This window comes from Chrysemys picta, chromosome 2 (genome assembly GCF_011386835.1).
Source record: "Chrysemys picta bellii isolate R12L10 chromosome 2, ASM1138683v2, whole genome shotgun sequence".
Classification (NCBI taxonomy): domain Eukaryota; kingdom Metazoa; phylum Chordata; order Testudines; family Emydidae; genus Chrysemys; species Chrysemys picta.
In genome coordinates this window covers 143,394,306-143,415,231 of record NC_088792.1, presented here as the reverse complement: position 1 = coordinate 143,415,231, position 20,926 = coordinate 143,394,306, and the positions used below count along the sequence as shown (strand labels likewise).

General features: G+C 38.8%; 1 protein-coding gene across 1 annotated transcript in view; it reads left to right on the top strand.

Moving 5' to 3' along the window:
- The window catches only part of LOC101954073 (cadherin-12), a 326,379-nt gene extending 309,060 nt beyond the window's left edge, over nt 1–17,319 (top strand). Inside the window, 4 exon segments of the mRNA XM_065584272.1 lie at nt 5,680–5,801; nt 9,199–9,316; nt 12,738–12,989; nt 16,172–17,319. Coding sequence (XP_065440344.1) covers nt 5,680–5,801; nt 9,199–9,316; nt 12,738–12,989; nt 16,172–16,671 — 992 coding nt within the window. The 3' untranslated portion in view covers nt 16,672–17,319.
- The last annotated feature ends 3,607 nt before the right edge of the window (nt 17,320–20,926 follow it).

Below are 20,926 nucleotides of genomic sequence, written 5' to 3'. Positions count from 1 at the left end.
ACATCATGAAATTCCCAATTCTAACCATTAGCCAACCTAGTAAACCTATACCTCTCATACATTTGAAATTCATATCCCCATATACCTTAATATTTGTGCATCAAATGTTATTCATGTCATTAAAAATAAATGTTATACATACAGTACACCTATAATTGGCAATACTTTAGAGAATGAAGAAATATTACCTGTCAAAGCTTCATATAGGTCTGTCTGACTCAGAGATAACAGAGGGAAATGCTGGGATTTCAGAAATGCTAAGTAGTAGTAGAGGAGGGGAAAAGGGCAAGTTTCTGAATTTCCCTGCCATGGAAACATTTTAAATATTTTATCATATGCACTGCCTCTGTCAGGGAGAAGGACTGAGGGGACCATCGGAAAAAGACAGAGAAATCTAATTTAATTATTTAGACAAGTTCCTGCTTTAAAACTGAACATTATGGCAGTTACTCAATACTGATGTAGGAACCGTGGAATGGCTACACCTGATCAGATTAATGGTCCATTTAGCCCAGTGTCCTGTCTCTGAAAGTAGCCATTACCAGCTGCTTCAAAGGAAGGTGAAAAATACCTCATAATGGACAATTATAGAATAACCAGCCCATCAAGAAACTTTCTTCGTAACCCCATCAATTGGAGGTTATCCTATGTCCTGAAGCATGAGGTTTTATATTCCTTTTGAATTGTTATCGTAGCTGTGAGCAAAAGATGTTCACTTATCTTTTTTTCAATTGCTTTTTACAATTTTGATGAAATAATCTCATATGTTCCTCATTCCAAGCCACCCCATCAAAACAAAATGTATATAACTTTTGAAAATTAGGACATACAAAGATTGACATTTTAATTTTAATTCTCCCAGGATGAGGGAGAATGATTTGGTTAACTGTCTCATCCATTCAAGTAATTGTATATAGTCCTCAGTTCTAGCCTATTAAAAAAAAAAAAGCCTAACCATCTGTGTATTTATGGAGTGATATACATACAATTAAAGTATGCAAGGTATGAATTTAATAGCTAAGGGCCCAAATTTCCAAAAACAATCTCTAGGGCCCCAATTCTCCACATGTTTTATTTTACAGATAATGGTCTAAGGCACAGGTGAAGCAAATTGCCCAAGATCACACAAGAGTTCTGTAGCCAGGAAGTGAACTCAGATGTCCCAGCTCCCCACCCAGTGCCTTACGCACAAACCATCCTTCTCTTGTCTTCATTAGGAATTTTCCAACCCATTGTTACCCAATAAGTGTTGCTCCAAGAGTAGAGATTATAGACAAGATACAGGGGGTTGTACCACCATTTTCCAAGCACCTGCAGTTCATACTGACTTCATTGGGATTTGATTGTGCTCAGCTCTTCAGAAAATGTCAGATCACTTGTATTTAGGTGCCCAAATCAGCATAGGCACAATGGATCACAAAAGTTAACACTTTTCTTTGCTGTCTAAAGTTTTCTCCTCTCATACAAAAGTCTACATTTGTGAAATGAACAAAAACAAAATATTAAGGTTGTTCCCCTCAATTTAGAGAAAATCCCACATCTGGCTGGCTCCTAAGGCCCTTTTGCAACTGACTGTGCAGTCTGCTTCTTGTGTTTATCACTTAAATACTGCCCACCATCTTGGCCCCCAGCAGCTCAAAGAGAGTACAAATGAAACTGGGCCACCATGCCACTTTGCATGGAAAATAATATCAAGGTCATGAACAAGTTTCTGTGATTCAGCTATGCCTGTCTCATCCCTGGGACACAGTCCTTATTGTTTTCCATTGTGCATCTCTGGCTTCAAGAGGGGCCGTATTTAAAATCAATGATGATGCTTATCTTACCTTTCTTCCATAGCAACTAATCTTGACTAGGAGTGATTGTGTAGGCCTCAAGAGATCAAGTTACTTTCCAGTAATAGCACAAGTACAATGCAACTCAAATTGCTAAAGATAGTGGCAGGCAATATATAAACCTGAATGCAGATATGGATGAATAATGCAGACTTTCCTTACAAGCTGATAATGCTGGCTATGGCTCATATAATGCTATTATTAGCACCAGAGCACCTCAGGTTATAATTTTTAAAAGGAAATATATTGAAGGACCAGAGCAAGAGAAAATTCTATTCATTATTTATTAATTATTATTATTATTATTATTATTTATAGTAACAAAGTCTGGTAGCCCGACTATTATTCTTATGATTATAGCTAGACTCAGGCAGCACTATTTTAAGGTATTAGCAAACATGAGTAAGGATAGAGGAATCTGTCCCCTTCTATTATCTTTCATGATTATCAGTGACAGGCTAAAATGAGTATATGTTCAAAGTGGTGCACCGGAATTAATAAAAAAACACAACCAAACCACTCCCGTTGATTTTTGTGTCAGTCACTTGAATTCCTTCTTAACTTTTCTTTTTTTTAAATTTACCCCCATTAATTTCTACACTGTGCTACAGAAGCTGAAAACAAAATGAAAATAATCTTTCATATGAAACACTTCCAAAAGAAAATTCAAATCAATATGATATATAGAGAGATTACTACTTTAATAGGAATTACCAAGATTTTAAACAGTTTAACTAGTCAGCTGCTTCCATTTACAAGACACTTGAAAAAACATACATCATTCACAACTAATGCATTATTAGAAAAATATTTTAATATATTTTTAATGATAAAAAGGAATTGACAGTGATGACTGTGCCCTCATATTGTCATATTCATCTACAACTTATGTTCAGAACTTCTTCTGCAGCTATCTCTCATAGAATCATAGGACTGTAAGTATCCTTGAGAGGTCATCTTGTCCAGTCCCCTGCACTCATGGCAGGACTAAGTATTATCTAGATCGGGGTCCCCAATGTGGTGCCCGCGGGTGCCATGGTGCCCGCCGGGGCATCTATGTGCACCCACCTACTGGCCGCCAGACAAGCAGCTGTCGAAATGCCGCTAAGAAGCGGCAATGTCAAGAAGTGTCACCGCCGAAATGCCACTGATTTTCGGAGGCATTTCGGTCGCGACGCCTCTTGGTGACGCTACTTCTCGGCGGCATTTCGGCGGCGATGCTTCTTGGCATTGCCGCTTCTCGGTGGCATTTCGGCGGCTGCTTGTCCGGCAGCCACGCTCTTCAGCGGCTAGTCGTCCGGCCCCCACCACACGGAAAGGTTGGGAACCACTGATCTAGATCATTCCTGACAGGCATTTGTCTAACCTGCTCTTAAAAATCTCCAATGATGGAGATTCCACAACCTCCCTAAGCAATTTATTCCAGTGCTTAACCACCCGGACAGGAACGTATTCCTAATGTCCAATCTAAACCTCCCTTGCTGCAATTTAGCCCATTGCTTCTTGTCCTATCCTCAGAGGTTAAGAAAAACATTGTTTCTTCCTCCTCCTTGTAACAACCTTTTACATACTTGAAAACTGTTGTTATGTAACTCCCCAGTCTTCTCTTTTCCAGACTAAAGAAACCCAATTTTTTCAATCTTCCCTCATAGGTCATGTTTTCTAGAACTTTAATCATTTTTGTTGCTCTTCTCTGGACTCTCTCCAATTTATGCACATCCTTCCTGAAATGTGGCTCCCAGAACTGGACACAATACTCCTGTTGAGGCCTAATCAGCGTGGAGTAGAGCAGAAGAATTACTTCTCGTGTCTTGCTTACAACACTCCTGCTAATACAATCCAGAATGATCTTCATTGCTTCCCCTAAAATGAACTTACAATAGACTCAAAGAATCATGTATGACCGAGTTATTCTGTATGAATATACAATTTTCCTTCCAGAGAGCACCAGTGCCTGGGCAAGATTTTTAAAATGAGGTGCTGTTGAAAGAGAAGCTGTGAAAAGAACACCTTCTTACTTGACCCATCTGATCTCTGTGTATTCAGAATCACTGTTGCTTTCTTTAGTGACTAAAATAAACTTTTGCTACATTTTTATTTTTTTTAGCACTACAGAGACCATTCAACCTTGAGAGAATGGGGTAGAATTTATTTTAGATTGTCTATCAACAGAATTGTCACTTAATTCCCAACTGCGGGGCCAAATTCTGTCCTCTGTTATATCCATTTGGCTTCAGCGAGGTTGCACACATGTAGCTGATGATGAATTTGAAAGAAATGGGTTTCCAAAGGAACAGAATTTGACTTGCACTTGTACTAGTGTTGATTCACAAGAAGAAATAACACAGCTTATATTCTTTTGTTGTTGTTGTTGTTTAGATCCTAAATTGAGATTGCAGGGCTAGCAGCAGTACTTTATTTGTATATTTATAACAACAACTTTTTACTTGCAATGGAATGAATTTGATTTGGAAATCATTCAAGTCTAGATTGTGGCTTTGTAAGAGGTAGCATACAGCTGTGCCACTGGACAGGAAAGAAATTGTGCCTCTCAGAGGTATAACTCCCACTATGCTTTTATGTTGGTTTGGAGGTGGGGAATTGTAAATTGCTAGCCTATACACAAAGCAAATTATTATATCCTCCATCCCCGCTCTTGGCTGTGCTAGCCATAGATTCCAGGCTTGCAGTGGCTTGTGCAAAAAATATTAAATACGCAAGTAATCCAAATAATTCAGCACTTCTGAAAGGTTCTGTGTAAATTTGGTTCTAAAAATGGGTGAAGGTTTAAAAGAGTTCTTATATTTTTTATCCCATGTTGTGTGTCTGCCAGGCATGACTCATAGCACATACACATTTTTTTTTTATGGCTAATTGTAACTTCATAGAAGCCTGCATATTTTCAATCCTGAGGGACAAAATTATCCTTTGATTTTCTAACACAATTGCTTTTAAGTCCTTAGGGTTACCGCTGTGTAATGTAGAGAATTTTGCATAGTGGAATTGTTCCTGCTTACACCAGCACTGAATTTGCACATAAATCTATAAACAACTTTCCAGTCATATCTGTAGAACACAGCAGTCTGGGAGAGTTGGAAGGTCATTGCCTATTAACATGATGCATATTCTTTTAAAATATTTATTTTGTGCACATATGTATGTGTTACCTGTACAATGATTGGATAATTGTTGCAGCATTGTTTAGTGGACTAACCATTGGTTTATAATCTAGAGACACCTGAGTTCCAAAGCTGACTGTCACTGGCTTACTCTGTGGCTTTTTGGCAAGTCACTGAACCTTTCTCTCTCATTTTCCCCATCCATACAATGTGTATATCTATTTACTTTCCTAATTAATTGCCATTTATACAGCATCTTGAAGATGTATAGCAGCTTGTAAGTATTAAGTTTATGGTTTTTTATATTTCATCATTAGAAAAAATGAATACAGTTTTAAATCATGGGAAATGATTAGCAGTAGAATTATTTTAAAGTGATCTAAGAATAGTATGCACCTATAATTTTCCATCTGAAGAGTCAATTTCAGATACCCTTACTTGTATTGAGTAGTTACCTTACTCCATGAATAGGAAGATACTACTCAGTGTAAGTTAGGTAATCAGGATCTGGTCCAAAACAATAGAGCCCTTGAATTGAGTCAGATCTCACACTGGTAAGAATGAAAACTAAGTCCGTTGAAGTCAAGGAGTTGCACTAGTGTGAAAGCTGTGTATCTGGAACCCATGACTGTTTCATGCAAGATAATGGGCACTGCTGAGGGGGACATACAGAAATAGTATTTCCTAATTTTTCTTTCTTTCTTTCTGTCTAAAATTTTTTATAGGTAATCCATTACTAACCAGCAAGGTCAATGTTATAATAAATGTCTTAGATGTCAACGAATTTCCTCCAGAAATTTCAGTGCCATATGAGACATCTGTATGTGAAAATGCAAAACCGGGACAGGTATTTTGATATTTTGGTTTCCTTTTAATGTTACTATTATTTTATAAAAGTAAAAGCCAGTTTAAAAAAAAATAAAAACTGTATTGTTCATGGGACACACTTAAAAATAAAAAATTGTGGATGAGATTTTTCAAAGCTGCCTAAGGCATTTGAGCACCAAAGATTTAGCATCCAAATCCCCTAGAAAGCTTTGATAGTATCAGCTTGTAATCCTTTTGGAAATTAGCTATGTGTTCCCAATGAAAACAAGCATTGGCCTTTCGAAATTCTTATTGTTGCCCCTCACATTTTCTGTTATTGGGACTATTTATTTATATTATGGTAGCACCTAGAGGCCAGGGCCCCATTGTAGGCACTGTACAAGCATATAACAGAGACAATTCCTACCCCAAAGAGTTTAGGATTAAGCATAAGACTATATACAACAGGTGGATAAAATAGCGGGGGTGGGCTCAAGGAAGCAATTAGATGATACTTGGTCAGGTGTCTTTATCCATATGTTCCTTACCTGGGAAGAAGTCTCAATAAAGCAGAGATATTTTCACCCAAAATCAGCAGTCTGAAATATACACATTACACTCAGAATCTGATTGTGATACCCTCACTCAGCTGAACAGCACGTTACTCCACAAGTGATCCATTTAAGTCATTAGTAAAATACGCAGAGTAAGATGTTTCTCAACTGACTGAAGCATCAGAATTTGGGCCACAATTCTTTGATATGTGGTCCTGTTTAAGTGCTGAACAGTCAAAGGTCTGCAAAGCCCTAGGCCATAACATCTTTTGTAATGTATCAAAATTTTGCCTCAAGGAAACAGGGCTTGCAGCTTTAACATTTTGATTACTTCAGTTATCAGCTGTGTTCCCTCTAAGTGCGCACCTGTGTGGCCACACATTAGGCCATCAAGGGCCGCGCACCAGCCACGCAGGCATGCACCAGCCACGCAAGAATGTGGAGGGTGGGGGCAGTGGGGTGAGGTGGTGGGGGTTTGGAGGAGCTTGGGGCATGCTGGACTAGGGGGAGGGAGAGATGCCTCTCTCCCCCAGCCCCAGTTCCAGCTGGGGCTGCAGCAGGGATGGGAGAGACGCCGCTCGCCCCAGGCGCCAGGTCTGCCCGGGGCTGTGGCTGGGACCGGAGAAACAGCTCTCTCCTCTGGCCCCAGTCTTGAGGCTGTGGCGGCCGGGGAGAGACTCCTCTCCCCCAGCCTTGGGGCCACAGAGGAGAGAGATGTGTGCATGTGTGTGTGTCTCTTTCTCTCTCTTTCTCACACACACACACACACACACACACACACACACACACACACACACACACACACACACACACATTTTCTCTGTATCTCACATTCACACTTTGTGTCTCACACACACACATACACACAGTCTTTCACACTCACCTCCCAGCACGTATTATTCTTGTTGTTGTTACTTCCTGCAATGCGCACATAGTCTCTAATTTTATTCTTTCAAAGTGCTATTTTATTTTTTTGGCTGGTCTACGCATTTCATAATTTTTATTTCTCTTTTATGCTTAAATTTAATTCTTTGAGTAGTGAGATCTAAAATGCCTAACTTGTCCTGGCTGGAGTAATTATCCCTATGGTAACTTTTAAAAAATATATATATTATATCTAGGTTTTTTGTTTCTACTGGTGGTGCACATCTGCACATTACCTCCATACTGGTGCACATAACAAAATTAATTCCACACATGAGTGGAAAAAATTAGAGGGAATATTGGTTATCAGCTATGGAATTAGAATGATTTTGCCTGCTCTATAATCAGTGACTAGCAAAAAGCAAAACACACCTGCCTATGTAACCATCATACTCATTTTTAAGTGACAGTTTTGTCTGTGATTTCAAAACACATGAATATATAAAAATTGACTGACAAAAAATTGTTGCTTCCATTGAGAAGACAGGGCGCTAAACCACATCTATATTTAGGTGGTGGCAGTTTTTCAGTTTTTTACTTCATCCCAATGTCAGTGCCAGCCCATTTGTTTTTATTTTGGGAGGAAGGCTGGGAGAGCTCAAAATTTACCACAAAAGGAGCATTGTGTATCAACCAGTATCAGTGAGGTGCTGTAATAATCAGTGGGCATCTATGGTCTGCATGTACCTCTGTCTGCTAATCTGTCTTATGTATTTTACGTTCTTATTTTACTGGTATAATGTAATATATGGTATTTATAAAGCCTCTATCAGTGTGTTATCTAGTCACTGATACTAGTGATGGGAGAATCTTAAAAAAAATGGTTCAGGTGAGCATTGCAAAGCTTGAACAGGTACCAATATTAAGTGTTTTCTAAATTAAAGTGTTTTCTTTTTTAAAACCAATGAAAGCTCTTATAAAGGCATACAGACATCAGTTTACACCATGCTTTTATGGGGCTTAGTGGATAGAGCACTGGACCAGGGACTCAGGACACCTAGGTTCTAGTCTCATCTCTGTCCACTGGCCTGCTTTGTGACCTCGGGCAAGTCATGTCATCTGTCTGTGCCTCACTTTCCCTATGTTTAAAATGGGGACATGGTACTAACCTCCTTTGTAAAGAGCTACGAACGCTGCTGATAAAAAGCATTTTTACATAAGTTGGGTATTAAGTTGGTAATCAATAAAGCTGGTGCAAAGTGACTTAAGAGCATCCACAAAGGGGTTTGTACCGGTTTTACTACATCAGCTTTCAAAACAATTTTACTCTAACCAGTGCAAGATGTACGTGTAGATAAAGTCAGAGTCCCACACATACTCCCAAACTATTGCATCTCTGGCCTTCTCTCTTTGCTCTGATGCTTCCCTTCTGCCATTTGTGTACAAAAGAGGTCTTCTGAGACAGACTCTTGGCCATTCCCTCTAAACCAATTATAGCAAGAGCCTATGGGGAGCCGAACTTCCACAGAATTTGTGAAAGACATTCAGATCTGGAGTTTTGATTCAAACCTGTCTCTATTTTGAAAGTCTCATTTATTTCATCCTAATTATCATGTTTTTCTTAATGTGAACTATATAGTATGACATTACTACTTGGCAAGAGAATATCTATATCTATCCTGTGACTATCACTATGCTTTTTAGATACATGTTAAAAAATATTTATTTGTTTCCATTTTTATTTTCATGGGATGATTTTATAATCTCATTCAGATAGCTCACAGTGTGACTTGCTTGGATACACCACTCCATAAGAGAATGTGGCATTCTGCCTTCATCTTCTTACCTTACAACACAGAAGAATGGCACTTTATTCCAGCAGGAAACAGACTCTGTCATGTCTTATTGCTTAAATGCCCATTTCTGTTGTTTCATTTGATGACTACATTAAGGTTCTTGCAAAGCTGTTTCTTTTAAAAGAGTGAACTGACCTCAAATTCAATTTCAATCTGGTTTCAGGTAATTCAGACTGTCAGTGCTGCGGACAAAGATTTGTCCCCTGCTGGACAAAGGTTTTCCTTTAGACTGTCACCTGAGGCGTCCACCAAACCAAATTTCACAGTCCAAGACTACAGGAGTAAGTTGTTTACCGATATTACTAAGGCAAATGGTGGATTATCAGCTCTTGATGACTTCAGATCAAGACTGGGTGCCTTTCCAGAAGATATACTTTAGCCAAACATGAGTTACTGAACTCAATAAGGTGACTGGGTGAAATGTAAGGATCTGTGGTATACAGGAGGTCAGACTAGATAATCTAATGGTCCCTTTTGGCCTTAAAATTTGTTAATCTGTGTAAATATTTTACATATTTTGTAAATGGAATATTTTAATATTATTGAATATGTAAATATAATACAGTATGTAACTAATCCATGACAGTTTTATATTTACATAATCTATTGCCTTAATTGTTCATGAGTCAAAAAAAGGCCAACTAATCTGTACCAGCATTTGTATTTTGTTGTCAAAGCCAAAGAGAACTACACAGCATCAGTATGTACATGCAATAGCCCATTTATTGTAAGTGCATTATGATTCATGATTCATGCACAGTGAAGTTTTACACACAAAGAGTTTCACCTTTCTTCTTTTTTTCAGTTCATTTACTTAGTGCATTTGATAGCACTTATTGCACAATCACCTTCACTGTTTCCCCTACATAGTCAGCCAGTGAGCCCTTTCTGATGATAGAAGGTGAAAAATAAGAAGCTGATGATAGAGTAAGAGAAGCCCAGAAATAGGAAGGTAGGGGCTTGAAGGAATGAGGTGAAGTAGAATGTAGGAGGAATACCTCAAGTTAATTTATTCTATTTACCAGCTCTATTTACTGCCCTGAAAATTTTTTCAAGATGTCAGAATTTTTCCCATTGTATATCATGACAAAACTGAGACCTTAAATTTTTTTCCATTTAAAAAAAAAGAGGGAGACACCCCCAAATAGCCTGAATCAGAGGGAGTTGTGTCTCTCACATCCCAGGTGAGTGCCTTTACCACTGGGCTATTGGCTGTTCTGGGGTGGCTCGCTCTCTCCCTCTCCAGAAATTCCATCCTGGGCTTGAGAAACCTCTCTCATTAAAACTGTTACATTCCCACAAGAAGCTTTGGTTTCAAGAAAGCAGCACTTTGTCATGAAACAACTGCATCCAGTTCTACCTCAAGTTCAGCCATGAAATGAAGAAGGAAGGCACAGAAGGGAAATGAAGCATGAATGAGTTTGTCTCATAACACTGATTTTCTTCTTGAGGGGAAGGGGGGGCAGGGGGAAGAAATCAGTGGGACCAAAGGCTGAGTGGAAACCACACCAAAGTAGTCTACCAGATTCTGCTCTTAATGACGTGTACTGACTCCTAGCAACTGCAATGGCAGCAGTTTTGCCAGCCCCAACCATTCAAACCTTATAAGTTAAGGCTTCCTAAAATCACAAATGGCATAAAATCATGAGATATTCAAAGAAACAAAAAACAATATTTTAAGTGATTTCATGTTTTTAAGCTTCTCTCTGCAACTATGAGGTTTTAAAACATTTTTAAATGAAAGCTGAGATTATCCTGATTCCAGGAGTTTGGGTATAAAAGAAAGAAAAAACACCAAGCACTGCAGGACTCACAATAAAATACAAGTTACCAGAATAGTCAACACTGTGCCAGAGGCACACACATACATCCAAAGAGCCTTTTTAGGCCCATTTTATGCTAATTTCACATAACTATTGATATTTGCATTTAGGAACAAATCCTACCTGTCTGTTATTGTACTTACAAGGCCTGTTCTACAATGAAAAAGAAATGGTTGGTTTAACGACGTTAGTCAGGGGTGTGAAAAATCCACACTCTCTGAGCAACATAGTTGAGCCAACTTAAGTCTCCTGGTAGACAGCGCTAGGTCAATGTAAGAATTCTTCTGTTGACCTAGCTATCACCTATTGGAGGTAGCTTACCTACACTGACAGGAGAATCCCTCCCATCAGTGTATGTCGTTTCTACACTGAAGCGCTACAGCAGCGCAACTGCAGTGGTGCAGCTGTGGCATTTTTAAGTGTAGACCAACCGTAAGGCACCTAATCAGAATTAGATCTGTGTGGGAACCACCGTTTCTGTTTTGTGATACATTCCAGAATTTTTATGTTCTTTGTCTTCATTCTGATTTAGAAAAAAAAAAAAAAAAACCCTTCAAAAATTACTCATGAAGTGGGGGGGGGAGTATTTTGGGACTATTGAAATCTTTTGTTTCAATTTTGACATTACTATACAACATAAAATTATTTTCTTAATGGAATGCCATGTTGATATTAAAGAAATCAAAATGTTCAGGTCAAAAATGGAACTTTTAGACCTTATCAAAAAAGCTCCCCCCCTGCCCCAGCATGACAAAATGTTGTCAAAACTGACACATTCCTGTGGGAAGTTTCAATTTCAATGAAACACCATTGTCTGACAGAAAGATGTTCAGTTGGACAACGTTCAACCGGCTTTAATCAGAATAGTATCTAGGTGCTTAAGAAATCTGGTCTATAGATACTTGCACTCAACTCCTATCAGCTTTAATAATTGTTGAACATAGGTATCTGAGAGCTGGATGTGGCTCTTAATCTTTATATTCAGTGGCAGGATTCAAAGGGGGAAGGGAAAAAACATCTAGTAAGTGAACTCTTGTAATGTTGCAGCAAATGATCTGAACTAGACAGTAATGCACATGGGGGAGATGGTAAAGGGGAATGAGCACTGCAGGCTATCCCCAATCAGACCTGACAGTAAATTGCTTTCCAATCATGCTTTTCCTTTCGCCTCTACTTAATCCTTTTAATCTTCACATCATTGCTTTCCTACTCAAGTTTGCTTGATTCATGTAAAGCAGTGGTAAGTCAGCTCCTGCTGGGAAGAAGTGGCAAAACTCAGCTCCTGGGAGCTCTGTGCAGTTTGCGCACTGATTAGTGGCAAATGTACTAATGGTATGAAGGGCTCAGTTGATTCCTGTAATTTTTTTTAATTGTCTGTTTTCAGTGGGGTGGGGAAATCGAGGGGTATTGTGCTTCCTCCAGCTGCCTCATTGTCAAATCCAAAAGGGGTTAAAGTGAGACATATTCATAATGGGGACCTGATCCAAACTCCACTGCAAGGAAAGGAAAGGAAAGGAAAGGAAAGGAAAGGAAAGGAAAGATTGAAATCCCCTGCTAATGGAATACCTGTAACAGAAAAAAAAAAAGAAATATATATTCTTTTTCATTTCTGCTTTAAAATGTTAGCTGTCAAGCTTAGCAGGATAAATGTATACAAACAACAAAGATTAGTTGTTGCCTTGAAAAAAAAAAAAACTTGGCTGCATCTGATTTGAATTTGACAGCTTCAGTAATAATGAACCAAGGGATTTACAGAGCATATATAATCCACTGATTCAGGAAGCCAGATTATTTTTCTGCTGTTCAACAAAATACAAACTTTTAAATGTTAAGTGAAGCACAATAGAAACAATCCTATGATGACTGTCATGTTTTGCAGACAACACAGCTGGAATTGAAACCAGGAGAAGTGGCTACAGCCGTAGGCAGCAAGACTTGTATTTCCTCCCAGTTGTGATAGAAGACAGCAGCTATCCTGTACAGAGCAGCACAAACACAATGACTATCCACGTTTGTAGATGCGATTCTGATGGTACCATCCTATCCTGCAATGTTGAAGCAATCTTCCTACCAGTTGGACTCAGCACAGGAGCTTTGATCGCAATATTGCTGTGTATTGTTATACTTCTAGGTTGGTTTTCATCCTGTAACAAAGTATGTCTCTGATTCTACTTGTGAATTAATTTGAGTCACCATAGTTCCATTTATTGTTTAACAAAGGCCACTGAAAATGTACGACTATTTACAAAGAGAACTTTTATGCTTCTACCTTTGTAGAAAAATATCCCAAAGCACTGACCATTAATTTGAATCCGAGCATGCAATCTGCTAACTACTACACATTTCTTATGGAGTAGGGAAAAAATACCTTACAGTTTGGTTTGAAATGCAAATTTTACTCTGAAACAGTGTTGATTAAATACCTTTCATGAGGAACTGATTTCCATATATTTAAAATTACTAAGTCCACACTAGCAGCTACCTGGCAAGGGCCTTTCTTCAATTATTATGAGGGATTAAGTAAGAAGAATGAAGAAATGAGACACGAAGATATAATTATAATGTAGACTGTGGCTGACTGGACCATTGCAAAATAATATAACATTTGTACAGAAACTGATTCCATAGCATGACATTGCTGTTTGAGTACAAGCGCCCTTTACCATGAGGTCTTACTTATACAGTAAAAAGAACAGGAGTACGTGTGGCACCTTAGAGACTAACACATTTATATGAGCATAAGCTTTCGTGGGCTACAGCCCACTTCTTCGGATGTAGCCCACGAAAGCTTATGCTCAAATAAATGTGTTAGTCTCTAAGGTGCCACAAGTACTCTTGTTCTTTTTGCAGATACAGATTAACACGGCTGCTACTCTGAAACCTACTTATACAGTATAATTGGCAGCCCATGCTACTGCCTATCTTCCCCAGAATAAAGCCCTAGTACACTATTAATGTAATCAAACCTACTTTATTGCTTACACAGTAGACTCTGATTCTGATAGGTGTTAGCTTATGCCTAAATAGTACTTAAAGGTGTTAAACGCCCTGAATCCAAACTTTTCAAACCAGCTCCTTACACACAGCTACTGGTGGAGGACACACGCATGAACACACTCAATCCCGGCATATAAAATAGTTATGCACTGGAACAAATTACCTAGGGAGATTGTGGAATCTCTGTCCTTGAAGATTTTTAAGAACAGGTTAGGCAAAAACCTGTCAGGGATGGTCTAGATCACTGATTTACAACCATTTTTCATTTGTGAACCCCTAAAAAAATTCAAATGGCAGTGTGGACCCTCTTGGAAATCTTAGACATTGTCTGTGGACCTCCAAGGATCTGGGGGCCACAGGTTGAAAACCACTGTTCTAGATAACACTATTCCTACTAATAGTCCTGCCTTAGTGCAGGGGACTGGTCAGGTCAGGGTATCTCAACCCTGGGGTCGGGACCCAAAATCGGGTTGCCAGAATGTTTCAAAGGGTCAGATGGCAACTCCAATTGTTCCTGTCACATGGTGCTGGATGGCCTGCCCCTGATGATGGGAGCGTGGGTAGGCAAAATGTGAGTGAGTGGCACTGCAGCCCCATGAGCTAGGTAACAACTTCACTCTCACAAATTTAGTCCAGTGAGGGGGACAGGCCAAACCTGAGCTGTGCTTCAACCCCAGATGTTGCAATGCCCAGAGAGGAGAGCCAAGCCCAACCAACCTCACAGTACAGAGCTGCAGGAGCTGCCACTGAGGAGCGAGTGCCTGACAAGACCCATCCCCCACCGGGGACAGGATCTGACCAAAACCATCCCAGGACCTCCACCCTCAGACTATTTACTGGGTTGAGACAGGTCGTAAACTTTTACAAATGGGTCCTGAGCCCAAAAATATTGAGAAACACTGTACTAGATGACCTTCAAGGTCCCCTCCAGTCGTACATGTCTATAATTCTATGATGTGACACAGCAACTGGGTAACACGGACTATAGCAACAGCTGCTAAGAGACTCTGGAGTCTGAGGGGTCAGTTCCATCACTGATTCCCACAGAACTCTGAGGGCCATTTACTTTGGCTTTGTACAGAGTAGAGGATTTGGGTCTATTAGTGGTTCTCTGCATTGCACTCAGTGTGGTAACAGTGTGCTATGTTACACTTGCCCTAGGAACATTAATTTGTTAATGACAATCTTTAGTACTCCCCATAGCCTAAAGTGATCTTCTATATCTCAAACCCACTTTCTACTATTTATTGTTGTATCTGTAACTTAGAAGCCTCCTCCATAATTGTTATTTAAGAAACCTACCTGATACAGAAATTTTAAAATCAGATATTTCAAAAGTCAACCTGCTGTACCCTTAAGATTCATTTTCACTAGAAAACTACACTGAGTTAGAACACCACCTTGAAGAGCCATGTTAATTAACACAATATTATTGGCCATGATCCTGCAGTCAGTGTAGCCAGGGAGAAGACATGTTCAGTACTGTGTCACTGGTTCCTGGGTAAATTATTAGGACCAGGGTTTAAGCCCAACCAATTGATATCATGTTGAACATGACTGCAGAGTCACTATCAGCATCATGATATTAGTGTGACTCCTCAAGTTCATGTTCAAATATTATTATGAATCGCTTTTCCACCAAAATATGCTGGTTCGTTAATAATCAAAACGTATAGCAAAAATATGTCACCATTAATGAAAATTAATTTCCAAATTGGAAAAAAAACAACAACAAAAACAGCGATAAGGAACATTTTGACCTCTTTGATACAGAACATTGGTTTTCTGTTTCAAAATTATTTTTGTTTCAGTTATTTTAAAATGTGTTTTATAAAATACAATATGAAATAAAAAAGGCAAAATCTGAATGAAAAGTTCTGATCAAGTCAAAACAACACCCCTCCCCCCCCCCCCCCCCGCCCACCACCACAATTTCAGCTTGCAGGAAATTGTAACAATTTTCAATTTTCTTCCATCCATTTTGGAACGGAATAAATTTTTATATTGTGAAACTACCCTCAAAACAAAAAAAATATGATTCCTACATGGCTCTATAGTAAAGGCAAGCCCTCTGGGGGCTTATTGATTATTCAGTGCATAGCTAGCAATGATGGGAGTTAGGTGTGTCAAGCTGCAAATATTACCTTACTGATTATAGCACTGTTTAAACAAAAAAAAAAGCAGCAGGAGCATGTCTTCTAAAGAAAAGGTCCTTTTGATTGCTCTTATCTATCATAGAAGGATATATTAGTGTGTCAGCAGACAGCCAAGGTATTTCCATACTTGTCTTAATTTACAATTCTTCCCTTGTTCCAGTCATTGTTGTGCTGTACGTAGCACTTCGAAGGCAGAAGAAAAAAGACACCCTGATGACCTCTAAAGAAGACATCAGAGACAATGTTATCCATTATGATGATGAAGGAGGTGGGGAGGAAGACACCCAGGCTTTCGACATCGGTGCCCTGAGGAATCCAAAAGTGATTGAAGATAACAAAATACGCAGGGATATAAAACCAGACTCTCTATGTTTCCCACGTCAGAGACCACCAGTGGAAGACAACACAGACATAAGAGATTTCATTAATCAAAGGCTGCAGGAAAACGATGCGGATCCCACTGCACCCCCTTATGATTCACTGGCAACCTATGCCTACGAAGGAAATGGATCTGTAGCAGAGTCTCTGAGCTCTATAGATTCACTTACTACAGAGGCAGACCAGGATTACGATTACCTGAGTGACTGGGGACCCCGCTTTAAAGTCTTGGCAGAGATGTTCGGAGAGGAAGAAAATTATAATACTGATAAAGTCACTTAAGGGGGGGGGGACCCAAAAGGAAAGAATAAGAAAACTAGAACAACAACAAATTAAAAATAAAACCCAGGCTTTATAGGACAAGATTCCTTTGATTATAAAAGACAGCACCTGTTTCCAGCAAGTTACTATATTTATCATACTGTCAGTTTTGATTTGGTCTGCAAAGGGAGGATAAACCCTGTAAGATATACTTTTTTGTTGTTGTTTTTTGTTACTTGGGAATAACACTGAGACAAGCTCAGGCCTATTATCTACAATGTACTGATATGACAACTTAGACGGAAGCTAGCTTTCTGGCATCACGGTGGAAGAGTGGTAGATTTTTCTTAATTCCACTAAAGTGCCTATTGAAACTTTTATCATTTAAAGTGGTAAAGACTCTGCTATGATAGTGTTACAGAACTGAGCTGTAAACTGGACATAAAGGACATTATCTTTGTGTCAAGAAGCAATAGCAACATGCTGACTTCTAGTTCTTTTAAAACAAAAATGAAGATAACTTTCTGGAATATATCCAGTGACCACAACTCAAGGGGTAGTGTTTTGGATTTTTATTTTATTTTAAGGAATAATAATTGTATGCCAAGATATCACATTTCTTCTGTCCGCATTTCACTGAAAAATTGAATAAAAAATGCTATTACTCAATTTCAAGATGTAAAGCCCAAAATTAAAAACACACCACACTTTGATCTTAGCATACATAAAGGAATATTTAAAAAGTTAATCAGTTACACTTTTTCCAGGATGAAAGAGAAAATTATGAAAACATCTATTCCTTTATAGGAAGGAAACTTCCCTTGACTCCCACTCATCATGTACAGACTGGTTATTGGTACATCAGTGGTGGTTTTAAGAGGGGTAATGTATTTTTTAGTATCAGTGTTGGTTTTTTTCATTGTAAGTATGACTAATGAAATATATATAAAGAACCACACATCGCTTTTCTTTGAAATTAGTTTGTCATTCTGTCAATATTGTAGACATACATGACAGACAGGACATATATGTTAAACTCCTGCTGGAACCTGTGCAACTGGTCCTAAAATTCAGGATATGTCATACTTTGGTATCAGTACCACTATGGTGTCAGATGTTTCAAATGTCTTAGAGCACTCTGAAAATGAAGCCTACAGTAGTCTTCAAGAAAATATTCAGTGTCAGATTAAATTATACATGTAAAATGTTTTATATACATAGTCGTATATTTAGAGGAGTGGATATCATTTCAGTCATGTGGTACACAGGCATCATTCCACTGAAGATTTATTGTGACATCATAAACAAAGTTCATGAAACTGGAAGCTCCAGCTGGCATTTCCTTGTATTACATTTTTGACATTTTTTCCCCATCTGATTTTTTATTGCATTTTTTCTTACACTTTCAAAAAACAATCAATCTGTGGAAATATTGATCATTTTGATACTGATTGGTCTGGATGATGCCACATCAGTATTAATATTAATGTCGAATTGTCTGCTTATCTAAAGTATGGTAATTTTTTTTAGAAGCAGCAGTTTACGGCCCAAAGTGAATATACATTTCTCCCCCCCCTCCCTCCCCCCAGGCTTCTACAGTGCTCCATAATCTGCTTGCACTGTACTTGAGGTTTATGGCACTGGCAGGGTGTGTGTGAGCCTTGAGTGAATCAGTCTTTCATTCACCAAAGGACAATATCTTATCCTCTGCCATCTAAAGAACTAATAAATGTCAAGCAGAGTTAACACATTTTAATCAAATTCAGGGCTTGATTATAATTTACACTAAGGTCACTTTACACTGCTCTTAAAGTAGGTGTAAATTACACTGCTAAAGAGGTGTAAAGGGACTGTAGCATAAATGAGAATCAGGTCACTACTGTGCAATTGTAAAACAAAACTTCATGTGAACCATTTGCCAGGGAGGCTTGATCCAGCCAAAATTCACATTTGTGGAGGCACCCCTTTCTGTGTGTTGTATATGTGATGCAAAAACAATGAGGAATCCTTGTGGCACCTTAGAGACTAACACATTTATTTGGGCATAAGCTTTCGTGCGCTAAAACCCACTTCATCAGATGCCACAATCTCTCACCCTAGTCTCTGTGGTGTGTTGATTGTAATGGATTTATATATATGATGATTCATCTCTGTTGTGGACAGGAATTTCATCAGCCCTCTTCTGCCATAGCAAAATGCTAAATTAGGAATCCCATACTGTACATTCCCCCAGTGAAGTCACAGAGCTAGATTCAGCTCCTGGTAACAGTACTCAGGGTTCTTTACATATATTTCACTAGTAATCCCTACAGTAGAGAGCAGATTCTGACTGTCTGACTTTACAGAGCATGAATGTCACTAAGAGTTATGATTCCACTAGATACTGGGAAACGGGATATTGGGGCTCTGGAGCAGACTGGCATTTACTCTGGATAGTGCAGCCTGGACTCTAAAGGTGAGTAGGCCGAGAATATGATCCTTGTCATATCATTGCTCACAATACATATTTAACAAGAGAGTTATTGTTTGCTAAACAAATACAAAATGATTATCAAATGCATATATTTTTGACATTTAAGAGGTTTGTAAATGTAAATGAACTGTTCCTATCATCTAGCTAATCAACTTCCAGCAAGACTTTTTTTAATTAAATGAATTGTTATGTAATTATTAATATTAACTTAATTGTCAATCTTAATTAAAATGTTTATTTCACTTAATTTAAAGATCAATCAAACAGTTTTAGCTCAGTCTGCTGAAGTTACTGTTGGACATGGATATCTGGAACAAGGAAGAAGGACGGGGTTGTAGTTAATGTGTGGTTTGGGCACTCCATTCAATTCCTGCCTTTACCACAGACTTGTTGTGGGACCTTGTGTTGATTTTTAGAGTCAGATTTACAAAAGTATTTAGATGCCTGAAGATACAGCTAAGCGGCTAGTGGTATTTTGAGAAGTGCCTTGGTGCTGAACTCCCATTGAAATCAGTGGCATTTGGCACCTAAGCCTTCTGAAGATTGTAATAGGTGCCTATCTGCAATACTTAAAAAATGTGCACACGCACGTGGAGTGGGGAGGCACTATAGGTCACAAACACAGCAAAATAAATAAATACATAAAAATAATTAATTGAGCTGCTGCTTCCAGATTATGATAGGATGCCCCCCTCCCCTCCCACACACACACTTTTTGAAGACCGTTTTTGCATTGCCTATTTGTATCTTTAGGCACCTAATTACCTTTGAACATCAGGCCCTTAGTGTCAAATCCAGCTCTCATTAAAGTCCATGGAGTCTTTCCATTGGATTTAAAGGGAGATGGATCAGGCCCTTAATCTCTCTGTGCCTTAATTCTCCATCCTTCCTGCTTCTCAGTGGTGTCATGATGGTAAATACTTAATGACTATGAGGCTGTTGGATATCATGATGATGGGGGCCATGAAAGAACATAGATAGATATCTAGGTCTACAGGTTCGAGCATGACTGATGATTTTGGGTGTCTGACACTTCTCAAAAACAGGCCCTTTTAAGGGGTCACAAATTGGACATCCAAAACACTCAGTAGTTATTTAAAAAAAAAATAAGGCTCCAATCCTGCACAGTCATGTGCATGTAAAGATCCCTGTGCTGTGGAGGAACCCCACTGACTTCAATAGGATTTCTCCAAACTGGCACAGGGGTCCATCTGCATACATCTGTTTTTTTGCAATCAGCACTTGTGTGTATTGGGATGGATTATCCGAGTGCTGCTCACCTGGCCAGCCTGTTACCGTTAGCAATTCTTTTCGCTAGCACTGATGTAAGAAATTCCTTTAAAGATAGAGGTGTAAGGAGATCTGAGTTAGAATAAAAAAAAAGAAAAATGATGGGTTCAAATTATGACTACAAACCTTTTTGTGTCATAGTCTGAAGTGGGAGTTTTATAGTACAGGGGGGGAAAAGACTTATTTTTAAATGTCTCTGTACTAAAAAGTTTAATGGTAAGAAAAGTTCAGATGGTTTAACTACGTTATCAGAATTAAAATATGCATTGAAATGTAGACTCAGGAACATTCTCCTTTGTAAACCTGAGATCCTTAAACATGGCCCTGAAAATGTGGATTTGCAACAGAGCCAAAAATTCAAACTGCAAGAATTTGGGAAGAGATGGAAAGAGGGTGTTTCACACACATAGATCGGTTTGCATAGGATGCAAAGGAAGTCTGGCCTAAATTGTTCTGTGCTACTCCAGTACAAATCCAGGGTTACTCTCCACTGAAGACAATGGAATTAGTTTG